General features: G+C 36.3%; 1 protein-coding gene across 3 annotated transcripts in view; it reads left to right on the top strand.

Annotated features, from left to right (window-relative positions):
• LOC132274114 (protein ALTERED SEED GERMINATION 2) overlaps positions 1 to 18,053 on the top strand; it is a 45,149-nt gene extending 27,096 nt beyond the window's left edge. For 2 of the 3 annotated variants that reach the window (XM_059775282.1, XM_059775284.1), the window contains 12 exons: positions 1,995 to 2,100; positions 2,700 to 2,845; positions 2,985 to 3,155; positions 3,258 to 3,368; positions 4,319 to 4,430; positions 5,967 to 6,319; positions 6,706 to 6,796; positions 7,258 to 7,353; positions 7,456 to 7,526; positions 7,606 to 7,733; positions 9,125 to 9,229; positions 17,631 to 18,053. In XM_059775282.1, the coding sequence (XP_059631265.1) occupies positions 1,995 to 2,100; positions 2,700 to 2,845; positions 2,985 to 3,155; positions 3,258 to 3,368; positions 4,319 to 4,430; positions 5,967 to 6,319; positions 6,706 to 6,796; positions 7,258 to 7,353; positions 7,456 to 7,526; positions 7,606 to 7,733; positions 9,125 to 9,206 (1,467 nt within the window). In that variant the 3' untranslated portion in view covers positions 9,207 to 9,229; positions 17,631 to 18,053. The remainder of the gene's footprint in view (positions 1 to 1,994; positions 2,101 to 2,699; positions 2,846 to 2,984; positions 3,156 to 3,257; positions 3,369 to 4,318; positions 4,431 to 5,966; positions 6,320 to 6,705; positions 6,797 to 7,257; positions 7,354 to 7,455; positions 7,527 to 7,605; positions 7,734 to 9,124; positions 9,230 to 17,630) is intronic. The other variant, XM_059775283.1, reaches the window with a different exon arrangement.

The following is an 18,053-nucleotide window of genomic DNA, read 5'->3' as shown; positions in this document are numbered from 1 at the left end:
AATAACCTAATTCTCTTTGTTAACCATGTCAGTGTTGCACCGAATTTGAACACTTTGAGATGATACTCATTATGACAGGTTATCTCACGAGTTTCCTTTTCCATCCCACAATTACCTGTGTTCTGAACTCTATAGTGACTATTAATCTTCCAAAGCCATTGTAGCATAAGGATTTAGTGTTGGCATGTCATCTAAAGATGGAGAAGTGCAACTAAGAGTGCAATTATTACCATTGATAGAAGAAAAGTAAAAGTATTGATTATTTGACTAGACATAATATAAATGGGGGCGAATTGCAAAAAATCCCCCCTGACTATTACTCATTTGCAAGAAACCCCCTTTGTGAATGTTTTTGGCAAGAAACCCCCCTCAACTATGAGGAGGGGGTGATTTAACTTACCTCCGTTTAATAATCTTGTGAGCTAATTTTTTCTGACCAAATTATCCTTTGGGTTAGTTGCTTCATTTGGGTCTTCTCCACTGATTGATTTGATATATATATATATATATTTTTTTTTCTGTTCATCTCTACCACTTTTTTTTGTTTTCTTTACTTTAGTCGGCTCCCTTACCAACCAGACATAATTTTAGGAGAAAGAATGAAAAACATACCACTGCCTCTGATTATAATTTCAAATCATATATAATTAACTCCGATGAAATCCTAAAGAATAGAGCCATTGGAAGAAAGAATTAAAAATCTAAATAATTGAGGCCCATTAGTCTCTGATTATAATTTCAAATCCTATTTTGAACCCAGATATCCTAGGATAAGCATCATGGTTCTGGAAATTCTACTTAAAAAAGAGATTTATGGAGAACACCAATGGAAAAAATCATGGGGCTTAGTTCGGACCGATCAAAAGAAAGTGGTTACTCATTACTCGGACTTACGCAAGATCAATTCCAGATCTTTCGGTCGCTTTTCCATCAACATGCTCGTTCTCCATGGACTTATATTCTCTAATGGCTGGCAAACTTCAAAATTAGAGGCAGCTGTGTTTTGAAAAAAAATCAGTTCTCAAAATGGTTTCTACATCAACCATACAATTAAATATAAAGCACTTCCAATGGTGATAAATAAATTAAAGGTGCCTTAAATTTTTTATTTTTTTCTCACTTGGTGAAGATCCAACCGAAGCTAGACCCAGATGTAAGGGTAATTTGGTCAGAAAAAAATTGGCTCAGAAGATTATTAAACGGAGGTAAGTTAAATCACCCCCTCATAGTTGAGAGGGGTTTCTTGCCAAAAACATTTATAAGGGGTATTTTGCAAATGGGTAATAGTTAAGGGGAGTTTTTTGCAATTCGCCCTATAAATGGTCCTGCTGCATGGTGTTTCAGAAATTATCCCCTTTTATTTTGAGACAATCTTAATGCTTGGACTAGTATGTGGGGGAAATCTGCTCAAGCACCCATAGGGCCATAACGTATGTGTGCCACAATTATGTAAAAGATAAAAAGTCTCAGAATGAAACCAGTGCGCTCAGACTTTAAAATAAGCTGCCAATTATATTGCCAGTAAAATTGACAACAGTTACTTGAATACTCGTGTTTTTTTACAGATGCAGTTAAATACATATATGTGTGTGTGTGTGTGTGTGAACACATGATTGGTAGTGTGTTTTTTTGTATGTTTAGTGAAGAGAAATATTTCCTACTGAAATTCATGCTTTGATTTGAAATTTGTTCCACTCTTGTGACATGATGTTTTAGGAATGGGAAAGTGAAATGTGTAAAAGTCATGACTTTGCATGTGAGTCTGAATGTGATTCAAGTGTCCTGTACTCTGTTCTTTTAATTCTGCCAGAACTCAATACTAATAGTTAATCAATTCATATATGTTTTCTTTAGTTCTTCTTTAAGTTCAGACCGGAAGCTTTCAATAAAAGTTGACTTTCTCATGGAAAAAAATGGAAATATATATGTATATATCTTTGCCAAAGTCTAAACAGCCTTACTGCTGTTCTAACATTCTCTCCTTTTCTTTGCAGGGTCGTTCTAGCTTGCACCTAACTCACGTTACATTTAGTCCAAATGGAGAAGAGGTTCTTCTTAGTTACAGTGGAGAGCATGTATACCTAATGGATGTAAATCATGGTATTTGATGCAATCAACAATTTTGACTTCATGATTATTTATAATAATACTTTCATTCTTTTGTTTTCTATCTTCTCAAGTGAGGTACTCATTTATTTCTACTGTAGGGGTATATAAAACCTACATAAAAACTGTACGTGGTATAAAAAGTTTTAAATTACTGTTCTGCATGAACAGGTGCTTTTTACTATGAAAAATAACAAAAAAGAAAAAGATTTGACTGGTTTTCTTTACCGTGTTCCTCATTGTTTGTTCTTGCACAATTGGTTGAACATACCTGGTGGAGAAGAATACATCTATATCCAGTGCCAATTTTGTAAATTTCTTCTTTTGTAAAGTTCTTTGTGAAGAGGTAGTAGGTTCATCATGATGAATATAGTCGAAGATGTAAAATGATAGTAAGGGAAAAATTAGCCATTATTAATATTCTCCCTTTGGCCATATGAAATAAATTTATTTGTTATCAGATGTAGAAATACCCTCCTTGATTGCCTGCAAGGATAGCATTCAATTCTACTTTTTGCTCAGCTAAATTTCATGTTTTTTGTTTGGATCTTTTAATAAAATTTATATGCTTCTATACTTGCATCATATTGCAGCTGGTGGAAGTGCAATGCAATATACCTCGGGAGATTCTTCAAAACTTGTGAGCTTTACTCCCATGCTTAATGGGGTAGAATTGCAATCACCAGTTTACAGTGTCCTCTCGGATGGTTTTCCTTCGAATAGCAATGTTGCTGCCAGGGTGTGTCCTTGTGTTTTCACTTTTCATTATTCTTCTAGTAACCATGCCTCTTTGGTCTTGGTATAGGGATTTGTTTATCAATTCAAATTGTTCTTTTCTATCGTTTCCTTCTATATCATTTTGAGCGCCGTTTTTACAGCTTAACAAGTGCAGAAAATTGGTTCAAATTGCGGAAAATTCCTTGAAGGAGGATACAAATTATTTCTATGGAATTGAGGCTTGCAATGAAGTTTTGGACGGTCATGGTTCTGAGATTGGATCAATGCTAATGCATGAATGTTTGTGTATACACGCAGCCTTGTTACTCAAGGTCTTTTAAGTTACTTTGTGATTCGACTTATAGAATTTAAATTTAACTTATTATTAGTTTGAGGTTTAGCAATGAATGTAGTAAATTATATTTCTTTTTTAGCGGAAGTGGAAAAATGATGCTCATATGGCTATAAGAGATTGCCACAGAGCTAGGAGGATTGATTCTTCTTCGGTAAGGGCACTTCTTATACAGTCAGAGGCGTTATCGCAGGTAAGTTAAACTTTATACAATTAACCTATACACCATCTTGAACAATTCATTGCCTTGCTTATTGTTTAGGTACTAAAATATACCGAATGTATCACGCTTTCCACTAGGCTTTTACTCTCTCACACTTAGGCATTTGGTTGGCAAGAGAGAGTAATTCTATTATCATTTCTCAAAACAAAGAGAATACACTTGTGGCTCACTCCCACTCTTCGAGATTGTTCCTTACAAATGAAATTCTCACCCTACTTGTAGGCATTCTACCTACTCTCTGGAACTCTCCACATGAATGTTCTAGATATTTACAACACTACAAAATTCCCTACTATTTAAGAACATTCTACCCTCCCCCAATATCTACAACTCTCCAATATTTTAGAACCTTCCATCTCTCTCCAACACTTCATACTTCTCTACACAAATATGGAACATTCAAGAACCCAACTCTCCTCTAGCCACACCGACGCCATGTAGAGTCGTCAGCGCTCGTGTGGTGCAACCTCCTTTTGTGGGGTGTGACATTATACAGGTTTAGGGCCTTTTGTGGGGTGTGACATTGTTCGCAGGGTAGTTGGGATCAACAGTTGATGGATTGCACTAGCACAAATAAATAAATATAAAAAATTAAAATGAATTGAATTTTATTTTACTTTCTCAAGGGACTTAATTCAGAATTTTTTGAAGAAATTATTTCCCTCTTCAAACTCTTGGTAGTTCAACTATTTTTTTTTCCCTCCCTAGCAAGTTTAGGACATGACACATGGCTACCTCCAAATCTGTGTTTAAGCCCATTTACAGGGCCAGGCTGTCTTATGGGTCATACTGTTTTGAAGGTCACTGTATGAGAAAATTCCCAGCATCTGGGCCTTCAGGCTTCATCCATAATGAACTGAAGTACTCTCTTTTTTTCATTCTAAAATTGTGACTAGTCCTTGTTTATTATTTTATTGCAGCTTGGTAAACATAAAGAAGCTCTAGACTTTGCTATTGCGGCTCTAACTTTTGCTCCATCTGATTCTGAAGTTGCAGAAAGGGTGGAGAATTTAAGAAAGCATCTTGCTACAGGTTAGTGGCAATGCATTATTGATATGTTGCGCATCTTATTTATCCTCAAGTGGGAAGCCATACAGTTATTGCACGTCAGCACAGGTGCAGTGATGAGATGTGGATGTTCAATCTATTATTGAAATAACGCCTCTCTGTGTGGTCGCCATCACACATTTGTAATGAAGTGATGTATTTGTTGCATTTGTCTTATCGTTTCCTTATTGTTAACTACATAAAATAATTTTTATTGATGCCCGACTTCAGCGAGCTTTTTCAAGTCAATCACAATCAACATGACTTGTTTTACTACCTTGCTGGAATATGCATGTCTTTGGTTCATAGCTTTTGGAATTCTTTTTTAGTAAGTGTTTAGCTAAACTTTGTACTTGCTACAAACCTAACAGAAGTTCTCTAGTTGGGTTTGTCTTTCCAGTTGGTTAGATCCTACAAGTGTTAGAGGTGGAGTGTTTAGCTATGTTTTCCAAAGAAAGCTAGATTTTCCTGTGTGGGATAAGTACTTGATCCGATCAAAGGAAGATAAGTTTTATGGGGACAAAATGACCACAAATCGAGTACTGTGCATAAAAGAACGTGGAATTCTCACTATTTATATATGTATATATGGGGGTGGGGTGGAGAATTAGGGGGAAGAAGAGTTGCATCATTCAACTTGACTAGATCTTGGTATGCTGTTTGGAATGGGAGTTGGCCTTAAAGGAGAGATTCCAGAGTCCTCCAGGTTGGCTGTGGATACTGGATAGGGAGGCATCAATTGCTAAATATGCGACCTTCCTCAAGGGTGGCATAGTAACTCACTTTTCATATAGCGTTCCTGGATTGGGAGTTTGATACAATGAGTTCTCTGCTTGAATTGTTGTAGGGTCATTAATCTGGGTGAGATGGTGGGTTCTATGGGGTGATAGGGAGCTTTGATGGGAAATTGAGTGGCAAATCATTTTAAAAGTGCTTAGCAATAGAGGAGGTACACCATTTCCTTGGAATCACTCTAGGTGCCGTCTTAAAAATGGTTTCTTTGTGTGGAAGGTGGCTTGTGAAGCCATCTTGGTCATAGATAATATGAGGAAGAGGGTGATACTTACATGCAAGAGCATGAGGGAGAGTGTTAGTCACCTCTTACTTCAATATGAGTTTCCCAGGGAGATGTGGTGTCTTTGGTATTGCATGAGTTAATGCATAAACTGGTTGGATACTAGTTGGAGAATTGGGAAGGTGGATACGTTCGAATGGTTACTAGGAAGGTTTGAGATGTTGCCCCATTATGCATTCTGCGTGGTAATTGGAAGGAGAGAATTATTCTATCTTTTGAATAATTTTTGTTAAATTTGTGTGATTTAATTTTTTTTCATTTTAGTTGTTTCTTTTGTATACTTGCCATGATAGGAAGCACCCCATTTTTGGTGCTATTATATTGACTTTGTACATGTGACAATTTCTATTCAATTCTTCTTTTCTTTTTCTTTTTTTTAAATCAAAGTAAGTGTCTCTTAAAGTTTGAAATTATATGTGCTTCTGTCTTCATGCTTCCTTTGATAGCCGAAGCTGAGAAAGTTAGCAAGGCAACTGACGGAACACATGTGTCAGAACCTCGAGCTGGAAGAGTACTGTCATTGAGTGAAATACTTTACCGTTCAGAGGCAAATAGTGATGCTTCACAAGATGGTCCAAGGTCTGAAAGAGAAGATTCTGATTACGATGAAGAGCTGGAGTTGGATTTTGAAACGTCCATATCAGGTGATGAAGGGCGTGATGTTGAATCCAACATTCTTCATGGGAGTTTGAATTTGAGAATTCATAGAAGAGGTGATTCAGCTACCGAGGCAAGTTGTGCAAATGGCTCTTGTGGATCATCTATATCTCCATCCCAAAATGATAGAACGATTTATCAGGTTTGATTTTGCTTTTAAACATTCAGTGTTACATTCAGCTCTCTCCATATTAATAAATATAGAGGTGAAGCTTTTAGTTTTGAACTATTAATCTTCATCATTTTGCCCTTATCAGTCTGTCCCTTATGTAACTGGTATCATTGCAAAAAGGAAAATTTTTGCGTACCATATCAAGTGATCGAGGTTGTTGAGCACATGTTTTTCCTTGTCCACTTTTTGGTTATTTCTTTGTAATGTTTATAATTATTCCTTGATGAGGCGGTGGTTCTTATTTATTCTGGTTCATTCTACCTTCAAATTATGTATATGTGTGTAAAGTAAGTATGTTTTTCTTTAATCATCTTAATATTGCCTCTAAACTCACATTTTTATGCTCATATTTGCAGCCTGAGTCGGTGATAGATATGAAGCAGAGATATGTTGGCCACTGTAATGTAGGGACTGATATAAAACAGGCTAGTTTTCTCGGCCAGAGAGGTATATTTTGTTTTGGGTATTGCATATCATCTTTTTTACTTTTGGCTTATTGGCATATTCAAAAGTCATGTGAAACACGCCTATTGCAGTTCGAAAAAAGAGAGGAAGCGGTTAGAACAAATGCCATATAGTTGAACTTGCAGTTGCATTTATTATTTTTCTTTTTCTTTTTCTTTTTTCTGTACTGCTGGAAGAGTGCCTACATTGGAAAGTGAAACGACAAGACAGAGTTAAAATAATGAAGTTTTTGGCGGATGTGATGTTGTTACACATTTTCTGTCCATTACCACCATATAGAAACTTTATGGTTGCCCGCTTTATTGATTGCCATTTGCTATCATCCATTTGCTACCATGCGATTTATATGTTTCCCGGATGTCACCTGGGCAGGATTAGAGTTCAAAGTTAACACTCTTTTGTCATGAATGTTTGTTCATGGATTATCTTTTACTGAATTGCAGGTGAATATGTTGCTAGTGGAAGTGATGATGGTAGATGGTTTATCTGGGAAAAGAGAACTGGAAGACTAATAAAAGTGCTTCATGGAGATGGAGTTGGTAACATGTTACCTTCCTGCCCCCAATGAAATTAAAATGGATTCTAATAATGTTCTGTGCTCTCTTGTTTATTGTCAATGTCTCATCCATTTTCCTCTACAGTTGTGAACTGTGTGCAGTGCCATCCATTTGATTGCGTTGTTGCCACCAGTGGGATTGATAGCACTATAAAGGTTAGTATGGTGAAGGGATTTGTTGTTGGATGCAGCTATCAAGGTTAAACAGTTAACTGAAAGTAGTATATGGTTCCAGATTTGGACTCCAAGTGCATCTGTCCCATCCATTGTCAGTGGTGGAGCTACTGGACCAGAGACTGCAAATGTGTTAGATATTATGGAAACCAATCAGCGCAGATTATGCCGTAATCGTGAAGCAATCTTGTAAGTTCATCGAATTTTGTTTTTTTGCAGAGATATTATTATGCCACGCTCTATACACGATATTCGTGATTTCAATTATGATGCCAATGAAGATTATATCTTTTGTCTTGTGCTGTTTTACTATTTGTAACACATGCACATGTAGAAGCAGCTCAACTCGTCAAAGCCTGAGGCCTTCATTTCTAGATTAAACACATTCTTTTGCCATTTGGCTCTTCTTTGGTTGTACTTCCTTATGCGCTTAAATAATATGCCAACGATTCTCTCTTTGCTATTTCAAGTTTCAACTCACTTACCATGTAGACTTTCTACTACGAGTCACACCACCCATTGGAGTTGCTCATGGCAACACCATCTTAATCAGTTTTGACTTGTTTTCTCCTATCTTGTTATCACTTAATTCTCCTGAAAGTACACCTTTCTAATTGTTCTATTCTGTTGCCTTTCCTATCTCAACATTAATGTTTCTCTCTCCTCATTCTTCTCTCATGTTGCTTGCTTGTTGCTTCTTTGTTGCCTAACATAATATACGATAAAGTATGGGTTGTCTTGTAGTCATATATAACTTATTCATTAATTAAGCATGTCTGTCTACTGAGAAACTGGTGGGTTGTACTTCCCAAAAAAATAAAAAAATAAAATAGAAACTGGTAGGTTGTGAGAATTACATAACTCTTGATTTTAACCGAGGATACAGCTTTACAACGAATCAACTGATGATGGTGAGTAGTGGTTGCAATTCGTGTTGGCGTGTTGTGTTCGTGTCAAGGGTCTTAGACACGATTATTAATAGTGTCTAAGACCCTCGACATGAACACGACACGATTATTACACGGGTAACACGACACGACACGCGTAACCTGTTTAATAAATGGATCAAGATTTGACATGACACGAAAAAACACGTTTAAGTCATTTTTGACATGAACACGACATTTTTATTCTATACGTTTAGCTAAATGGGTCATTTTTTTACACAAACACGACATGTTTATCTGACACGCTTAGTTAATCGGGTTATTTGTGTCATAATCGTGTTTATTGGGTCAAACACGAACATGACACGTTTAGTTAGCGGGTCAATCTGTGTCGACACGATCACGACACGAACACGATTAGCCCAAACCCGAACCCTCTTATCTCGTGTCGTGTTAGCGTGTCGTGTCAAATATTGTCACCCCTAATGGTGACACATAATGTGGATCCATGAAGCCGTTCCACTTTGTGATGAGTTGTATGAGTCTTCAGATAGAATGATGTGTCGGTTATCATGCAGCACTCATGCAGCACTATTATACCGACTTTCTAATGGCAAACTGTATTCTTTATTCATTGCTGCCCACCAATTTATAATTATAACAGTAATGATATTTTATATGATGTGATTGCAGGCCCTTTGAGCTATTGGAGCGGTTTCGAATGCACGAGTTTAGCGAAGGAACCCTACATCCGTTTGAATGTGCACAGAGCTAATCTGGTCGTACTTAATTGCACAGGTGACTGACAATATTCTTTTCTATATTTGAAAATTGACAAATCTTTTTCATACTTTCAAGGACCCCGACCATCTCTTAGGGCTATATGCATCTAATTTTTTTTGTTTTTTTCCTAGTTGGTACTCACACACAAATGTCTCCTCGACTTGAACCCCTGACCTCCCTTTGGGAAGTAAGAGGTTGATACCGCTAGGCCATTGGCCCATTGGTTATGCATCTAAAATTAGAGACCAAGAGTTCTGTTCTAGGTTGGTATACCAAGGTTTTATACAAAATTCTATAAAATTCTAGGAGAATGTGATGAACAACAATTAACACACAGTTCTTATTGACAAGACAGAGAACAAAGAGAATTTCTGAAGAAAACTTGTCTGCCTTTCCCTTCAGGAGACTTCCTTTATATAATAATATTTAATATTCTATACAAGGAATCAGTGTTATTAAAGGCCCAAGGCGCACCAAGGCGCTAGAGGCCCTTTGGAGCCTAGGAGCGAGTCGCACGGCGAGGCGCGCGCCTGAGTGAAGTGAGGCGCACAATGAAAATTTAAACTACCATAATAACATTCATATCTCATAAGTCATATCAATATTCTAAAAATTAATATCAAATATAAAAAAGTAAATCCATCAATTATACAAGCATCCAACAACCATAAAACATAGCATAAATTTGTTTCTTGAAAGGCAAAGCAAATTGTGTTTTTTTGAATGGCAAAACAAAGCACAAAAAGAAATAAATATGTTAACAAAAAAAAAAATTTGTTAACAAGAAAAAAAGAAAAGAAAAGAAATAAAGAACTGACGTGGCTTCGTCGTTCATTTCTACAACTAGCGCTTCGTCTTCGTCTTCATCTCACAATCTCATTCTATCGTTGTTCGGTTAACACTTTGACTCTTGGGCATTTTTATTTTTTTATTCTTTTGAACAAAAGTTCCTTCTATAATATGATTGAACTTTCTTTTTTGTTTATTAAGTTGCCAAAAGTACCCTTTTTGGCTTAAGAAATAGAACAATCGTATTTTTTTAAACAAATATCAGTGAGGCGCGCCTAGGCGCCCCTCACACACAGGACGAGGCGCAACTGAGGCGTGTGCCTAGTAAACATCAGTGAGCCTGGGATGACAACAGGCGCTAAACCTGAGCCTGAAGCCTAGGCGCACCTTTAATAACGCTGCAAGGAATGCTTACAACAATTATATCCCAAGATTTTGGGTATCCACAAATAATATTCCTAACTACGAGCAATCTATAAATCATCTAAATTGGAATGGAATCCCTAATTATAAGCTATCTTACAACTCATCAAATCATCTAATTTTGGTATGCAGATCACCTCTTCTGATACCTCCCCTCAAATTGATGTTGGTGAATCCACAAGCATCAATTTGTCAACTAAGAACTGGTGACGAGTCTTAGTTAAGGCTTTAAAGAAAATATGTGCAGTTTGGAAATCTGTTGACACATGAAGCAAAGTAACGAGATGATTAACATAGGCTTCCCGAATACAGTGACAATCGACCTCTATGTGTTTAGTCCGTTCATGAAATACTGGATTTTCTGTAATCCGTATGGCACTTGTGTTATTAGCATGTAGAGTAGTAGGATTTAATTGAGAGAAACCTAATTCAGATATAAGATGATGAAGCCAAACAATTTCAGAACAGGCAGAAGACATGGCTCGATATTCTGCCTCGGTAGAAGATTTTGAAACTCATTTTTGTTTCTTACATTTCACACTAGGGAGCCATTGAGATACATGCACCACCCCGTTGTTGATCGACGAGAATCAGGACAACCTGCATAGTTAGCATGACTATAAGGTGTAAGTTGGAGGGATGAACCAGGTTTATAAAATAACCCATGCTCTGGAGTGCCGAGTAAATAGCGAATGATCTATTTAACAGCTGCAAGATGAAGATTTCGAGGTTGATGTATAAATTGACTCTTCAAATTAACTGCATAAGAAATATCTGGTCTTGTGATTGTCAAATAAACCAAGCTCCCAACTAGTCGCCTATATGTCGTAGGATCAGAGAGTAGTTGACCTTCATCTTTTTTAAACTTGACATTAATTTCAAGTGGAGTATCTACTGGAGTTGAGTGCTCGAGTCCAGCCAAAGCAATAAGATCTTTGGCATATTTGTGCTGATTAATAAAAATTCCATTACCTGACTGATGCACTTCAATGCCTTGGAAATACGCGAGGTTTCCAAAATCCTTCATGTGGAAAGAAGAGTGTAAAGAAGCCTATACTTGTTGAATGCCTACTGTATATGTACCAGTGATGATGATGTCGTCCACATATACAAGGAGAATGGTGATACCAGTTTCACGATGACGAAGAAACATAGAAAGATCATTGTTACTATGATTAAAAGCCAAATTGACGAATAATGTTACCAAACTTTTCAAACCAAGCTCGTAGCACCTGTTTCAAGCCATAAAGAGAGCGTCGTAGATGACATACATCTGATGTGGAATTGCTTGTGACACCAGGTGGAAGTCTCATATAGACTTCTTTTTTCAGATCACCATGTAAGAAGGTGTTTTTTACATCCATTTGAAAAAGTGGCCAAGATTGAGAAGCTACAATAACAAGCACTGTACGAACAATTGTCATTTTTGCCATAGGAGCTCTTCATAATTAATCCCATGCTCTTGCCCATTCTCGAGAGCGACCAAACGAGCTTTATATCGATCTAAGGAGCCATCAGATCTAAGTTTAACAGAGTAAACCCATTTGTAACCAATTGGTTTGTGACCAAGAGGACAACGAACAATATCCCAAGTATGATTTCTCCCTAAAGCTTCCAATTCTTCCTTCATAGCTTGTTTCCAACATGAATGTTGTATGGCCTGTGAATATGAGTTGGGAATAGATTTTGATGATAGAGTGGTCATAAGAATCAGGCGATTTGGAGGTTTGGTTTGGCGAGTGGATCTTTGAAGAGGAGGCGGTTGTGGACTTGGATCAGGAGATGGAGAGGAGTCACGGTTAGGACCTTCTCCTGCACCAATTGTTGTTTTACCTCGTCGCTTATAAACCAGCCCAGGTTTCAACCTTGTGAAAACGGAAGGATTACTAGTAAAGTCAAGAAGATAAGAAAAGGAGGACGGAGGAGAAGGGACATGAGTATTTGAAGAAATATTGTTTTTCAACAAAGACAACATTACGAGAGGCACGAATGCGACGGACAGAAGGATCAAACACAAAAAACCTTTTTGATGAGATGCATACCCAAGAACTGCACAACGAGCAGATTGCGCAGATAATTTGTTTCGATCTTGTGCAGGTAGATGGACATAACAAACACAACCAAAAACACGCAGTTGGTTATAGTTGGGATAAGCTTGATGCAAGCGATAATATGGAGATTGATGATGAAGCTTTGGAGAAGGCAATCTATTGATAAGATGCGCAGCTGTGGAAAGTGCTTCCACCCAAAAATGAGAGGGTACTGATGCATCAAGAAGTAGGGTCCGAGTAACATCCAAAAGATGCTTATTTTTCCTATCAGTTACTTTATTTTGTTAAAGAGTAGATGGACAAGTTCGTTGGGAAATGATTCCTTCATTTTGAATATAATTTTGAAATTCATTTTTCATATATTCGCCTCCGGAATTGGAACGAAGAATTTTGATGGATGTGGAAAATTGATTTTTTATACAAGCCAAAAAACGCTTAAAGGCATTAAAAACTCCAGATGTAGAATGCAAAAAATAAATCCATGCGTGTCGACTATAATGGTCGATGAAGGAAACAAAATATGTGTGACAAGAATGAGAGGGAAATGGAGCATTCCCCCATACATCAGTATGAATCAAATCGAAGCATTTTGTAGTAATGTCACCATGAATTGGAAAAGGAAGAGTGTTACTTTTACCCAATTTACAACTACTACAATCAAATGAGACATCATTGAAAGAAACAAGGTCTTTATTAGAAAACGAACCAGATTTCAACAAGAACAACAATCTTTTGGCATTAGGATGCCCCAATCATTTATGCCACATAAGGACAAAATAACGAAAACAAAGATTTATTCCTGGGATAGCTAAACAAGCTTAGAGGAAACAACCTTCCACATTTATGTCCCTTCCCGATCACTTTCCTCTACTCCTGATCTTGCACAATACATCCAGATGTAGAAAATGAGACTTTGCAGTTGTTATCAACCAATTAACCGACATATATAAGATTAGAGGTCAAACTTGGTGTATGATGAACATTATGTAATGGCAAAGAATGAGGGATATCACCAACTGACTTAATAGGAAGATGTTCTCCATTAGCAGTATGAATTTGCACATTTCCCACATATAATTTCACATTAGTGAGATGTGTTGAGGAAGAGGTCATGTGATTGGAACACCAGAATCAACATACCAAATAGGTGAGGAGGTAGTTTTACCTGTGAGACCAAGAGCAAAAAATGCAGAATGAATCATTTGTTGCACTACCTCTAGAGTTAAGGAACTAGAAGCAGTAAAAGCTTGAGGAGGCTGCATAGCCTGTAGTAGCAGAGTGAGAACCCACTGCGGTGGTAACATTAAAAGCTTGGGTCGTTCGATTTTGAGGTCGCTTACGACAATCAACAATTAAATGTCCAGACTTATTACAATAGTTGCAGAATATTTTCTTACATTGATTGGCTATATGTCCATATTCTTTTTTTTTTTTTTTTTTTTGATAAGTAATAATAATAATAATAATAAAAAGGCGTTCAAAAGGGGAACCCGTCCCTAATACAAAAGTGGAACCGGGGCTAAGGCGCCAAAGAATCCAGAAAATAATTAAATCATCAGAAGAGGAGCAAGAACTCCTCTTCACATAATTGAAAAGAGAACAAAGAATGTAAAGTTTCAGCATTGCCGTAGACGACTCCTTCCCTTCGAACATTCTACTATTTCTCTCCTTCCAGATGCACCACCATACGCAATGTGGGACAATTCTCCAAAAATCACGTACATCCCTTCTCACACGACATCCTCTCCAGACATATGCCCATATTCCTTACAACTATAACATTGTATTTTTCTCAAATCCCTTCCTTTAGCATGAGCTCAATAAGTTACATCTAGTGGATTGGTGCCAACACCTTTTTTGTTTAATTGCAGCTTGAGTCAAACAACGTTGTTCTTCTCGGAGAAGTTCACCAAAGCACACATCCAATGATGGAGAAGGATTTCTAGCCATTAGATTTGAGCGAATAAATTCAAAATCACTTCTCAATTTCATAAGTAATTGATTTCTTTGAGTAATTTCATGCACTTTTTGGCGCGATGGTAGCCCCTGACTTGGGATAGTAGCGTAAATTAGTTGCTTATATTCTGTCCAAAGATTCATGAATCCAGAATAATAGTCTTGAATTGACATATTCCCTTGGGAATATTCAGATATGTCCAATTCAAGCTGAAAACGCCTCCCAGAGTTTTCTTGATTGTAAATCTTTTTTAAGATAACCCCACATATCTTTAGCATTGGAATAAGGCCGCAAATTGAGTACAATATTAGAAAAATCTAACTAATTATCTTGGCATCATTAGACTCCAATTTAGCTATGCTAGCATTTTCAGTCCCAGCTTTTGGTTCTGGGATTGATCCATCTATATGTCCCCACAATTCTTTCCCTTTAACAAACATACATAATTGAAACTCCTAAGAAAAATAATTCTTCCCATTCAATTTAATGGGCAAGATTTCTGACTTTTCTAACATTCTGAAAAAAAAAAAAAAAACTTCAAACGAGACTCGAACAAAAGAGAATAGATGCATGAGAACCTGAGATGATACTAACTGCAATTCTTGACTGCAACTCAAACCAAGATTGTCACCAAAATGTTGCAACTCCTTAGCAACAAGACACCATAGTTTTTAACAAAACTGTGATGTATCTTATCAAAAGAAACTTAGAACGTCTTTTGTATCAAGCTAGGCTCTGATACCATGACAAGACAAAGAGAACAAAGAGAATTTCTGAAAAAAACTTGTTTGCCTTTCCCTTCGGGAGACTTCCTTTATATAATAATATAGTAGAAATACAATATAGAAGAAAAAGATGAGAAATATGTAAAAGGTTTGAATGAGATTTATAATATTCAAAGTCTTGAACAATATCAATCACTCATTCACAGCTCTAGTATTTATAGATAAAATAATAAGAACACATGCTCATATTATAAGAAAAGAAACTAAATCAAATCTCTGCTAGTATGGTAAGTCATTCCATAAATCATAACTATCATATATGCTAACATAACATAATCAAATCTATGCTAATATGGTAAGTCATTCCATAAATCGTGGCTATCATATATGCTAACACTCCCCCTCAAGTTGGTGCGTGAATTTTTGAAACACCCAACTTGGACAACGCATCTTCAAACACGGTCTTGCTAGCACTCTTCTTCAGAATCTACAAGTTGCAGAGTGCAAATCTGACTTGATTAAAAATGTTGATCAACAAACCAAAAATGTCTCCTCAGACCATAAACAATTAATAATGTCTCATCAGACCGTAAACAACCAATCACGTCTCCTTAGACCGTAAACAACCAACAATGTCTCCTCAGATCATTCCCCTTCACATGTTTAAAACATGTAGATGGAAGAATCAACAATATCTCCTCAAACCAGTCCCCTTTATACAATATGTTTAAACAATGTAGAAGAAAGAATCAACAATGTCTCCTCAGACCATAAAAAAGAAACAACCATGTCTCCTCAGACTGTTTCTGAATGGGTGGGTGCCGAACTCGCAATGCCCTCATTGCAGTCGGACCACCCCGACTCTAATACTAAGTAGAAATATAATATAGAAGAAAGAGAAGAGAAATATGTAAAAAGTTTGAATGAGATTTATAATATGCAAGGCCTTGAATGATATCAATCACTCATTCACCGCTCTAGTATTTATAGATAAAATAAAAACACATGCTCATATTACAAAAAAAGAAACTAAATCAAAGCTAAATCAGATCTCTACTAATATGGTAAGCCATTCCATAAATTATGGCTATCATATATGTTAACATATGCATAATCAAATTTATACTAATATGGTAAGTCATTCCATAAATCGTGACTATCATATATGCTAACAAATATTTACTATTCTATACAAGGAATGCTTACGACAATTATATCCCAGGATTTTGGGTATCCACAAATAATATTCCTAACTACAAACAATCTGTAAATCATCTAAATTGGAAAGGAATCCCTAATTATAAGCTATCTTACAACTCATCAAATCATCTAATTTTGGTATGCAAATCACCTCCTCTGATACCTCTGATACTTATATATGTTAAACCATTAAAATTAAGTGACTAGGGACCGTAGCAAAACTTAAAGAGTGTGGCTTTTGATCTAGTAATTGAACCATTATTTTATATGGATTTACTCTTCCTTTTTCTTTTTCATTTTTCTTTTTTTTTTTTAATAAATTCTTCTATGTCAATAATCCTTTCAGAAGGATTGTGTTAGCTGTTTGCAAAACAAAAAGATATCACTCAATATCTCGAATGATAGGTGGATTCTCATTAAAATGTTTAGGTACTTTCTGATCTAGGATAAGAATGCTCCGATACTAAACTGATTTAGGGTCAAGTGGAGAGGAGAGAGAAGAAGAACTAGGGTGGAGAAAATCTCTGTAATCGATATGCCCAATATTCAATAATCATCGAAAGTTGCATGCCCTAGTGCATAAGTACGTAAGGCCTTATTTATAGGCAAACCTAACCCTAGTTAATAGCTAAAAGGAAATATTGCCAAAATTTAAATACTAAAAATGAAAATAACTTGTAAATATTACTGATCCTAAAAAAAAATAGGAAAACCCTAAAATCGCCCTTTTGTTTGCCCCTTCTCCAAGTATAGGTAAGAACAATGTGCAGCTCTTGCATCTCCATCAATATTGTAGTCTTCATGGGTTAGCTATAGTTTATTATAATTTATAATATTTTTCAATGTCTCAAGAAATATTTAACGTTAAATTTCTCTTCCAATATCGATGTATTTGGACCCTCCAATGTGACGGTTGGTGGTCCTCATCTCTTTAAAATGTGTTAGTTGTGTTGTTGTAACAGAGGGACTGACTAAAATATTATATATTTTTGGGTGCTTCCTGATATTCTTAATTCTCTGGACAAGAATTTCAATCGGGTTTTATTAGTGTCTTGAGAGAACTGGTCTATTAGGTTTTTCGGAACCCCCAGCAATTCTCCAACACAACTGATGTAGGTGAAGAGTTCGGTCCAAATGTCGGTGACTGCAGTCATTACGCTACTAACTCATTCGCAGTTTTTTGGACCTCAAATAGGCTTTCCCTGAGTTCATAAATTGTGTTACAAACATTTCATCACCTGCCTGATTAAATAATTGTTTCATAATGACAGATGCTCCTTGTGGACTTCAGAGGATTAATAGGCTTTTGTATCGTAGTAGAAAATTATGGAGAAGCATACAAGCAACTTGTTGAAGTTGGTGGTGGTATTTGATTGACCTTGTAAATCTGTTTGGGGTTCTGAAAGCTGGAAGTGTATTTTTTTTTGTCCTGTTATTTTTCTGGTAAATAAATTGGAAGTTATATGAGGAATTGATTTTGTTTCGTGATTAACTGTAGAATCTTCTTACTAGGTTTTTTTTGTAGGTAATATTAATTTATTTTCGGCATCTTTATTATTGTTAATAGTTTCTTTTTCTTTTGAAAATTTGTAAAGCATTATAGCTTGTTTGTAACTATGAAAAGATTTCTGTATAGTTGAAGATGTTCCTGATAAATGCTATATATTCCATTACTAGTACAACTGCTTCAACTA

The sequence above is a fragment of the Cornus florida genome, unplaced genomic scaffold (genome assembly GCF_030987335.1).
Source record: "Cornus florida cultivar Cherokee Brave unplaced genomic scaffold, ASM3098733v1 CherokeeBrave_3.0.0_Hap2_Chr09, whole genome shotgun sequence".
NCBI classification, from domain to species: domain Eukaryota; kingdom Viridiplantae; phylum Streptophyta; class Magnoliopsida; order Cornales; family Cornaceae; genus Cornus; species Cornus florida.
The sequence above is the reverse complement of the archived record's forward strand: the minus strand, read 5'-3'. Positions and strand labels throughout refer to the sequence as shown.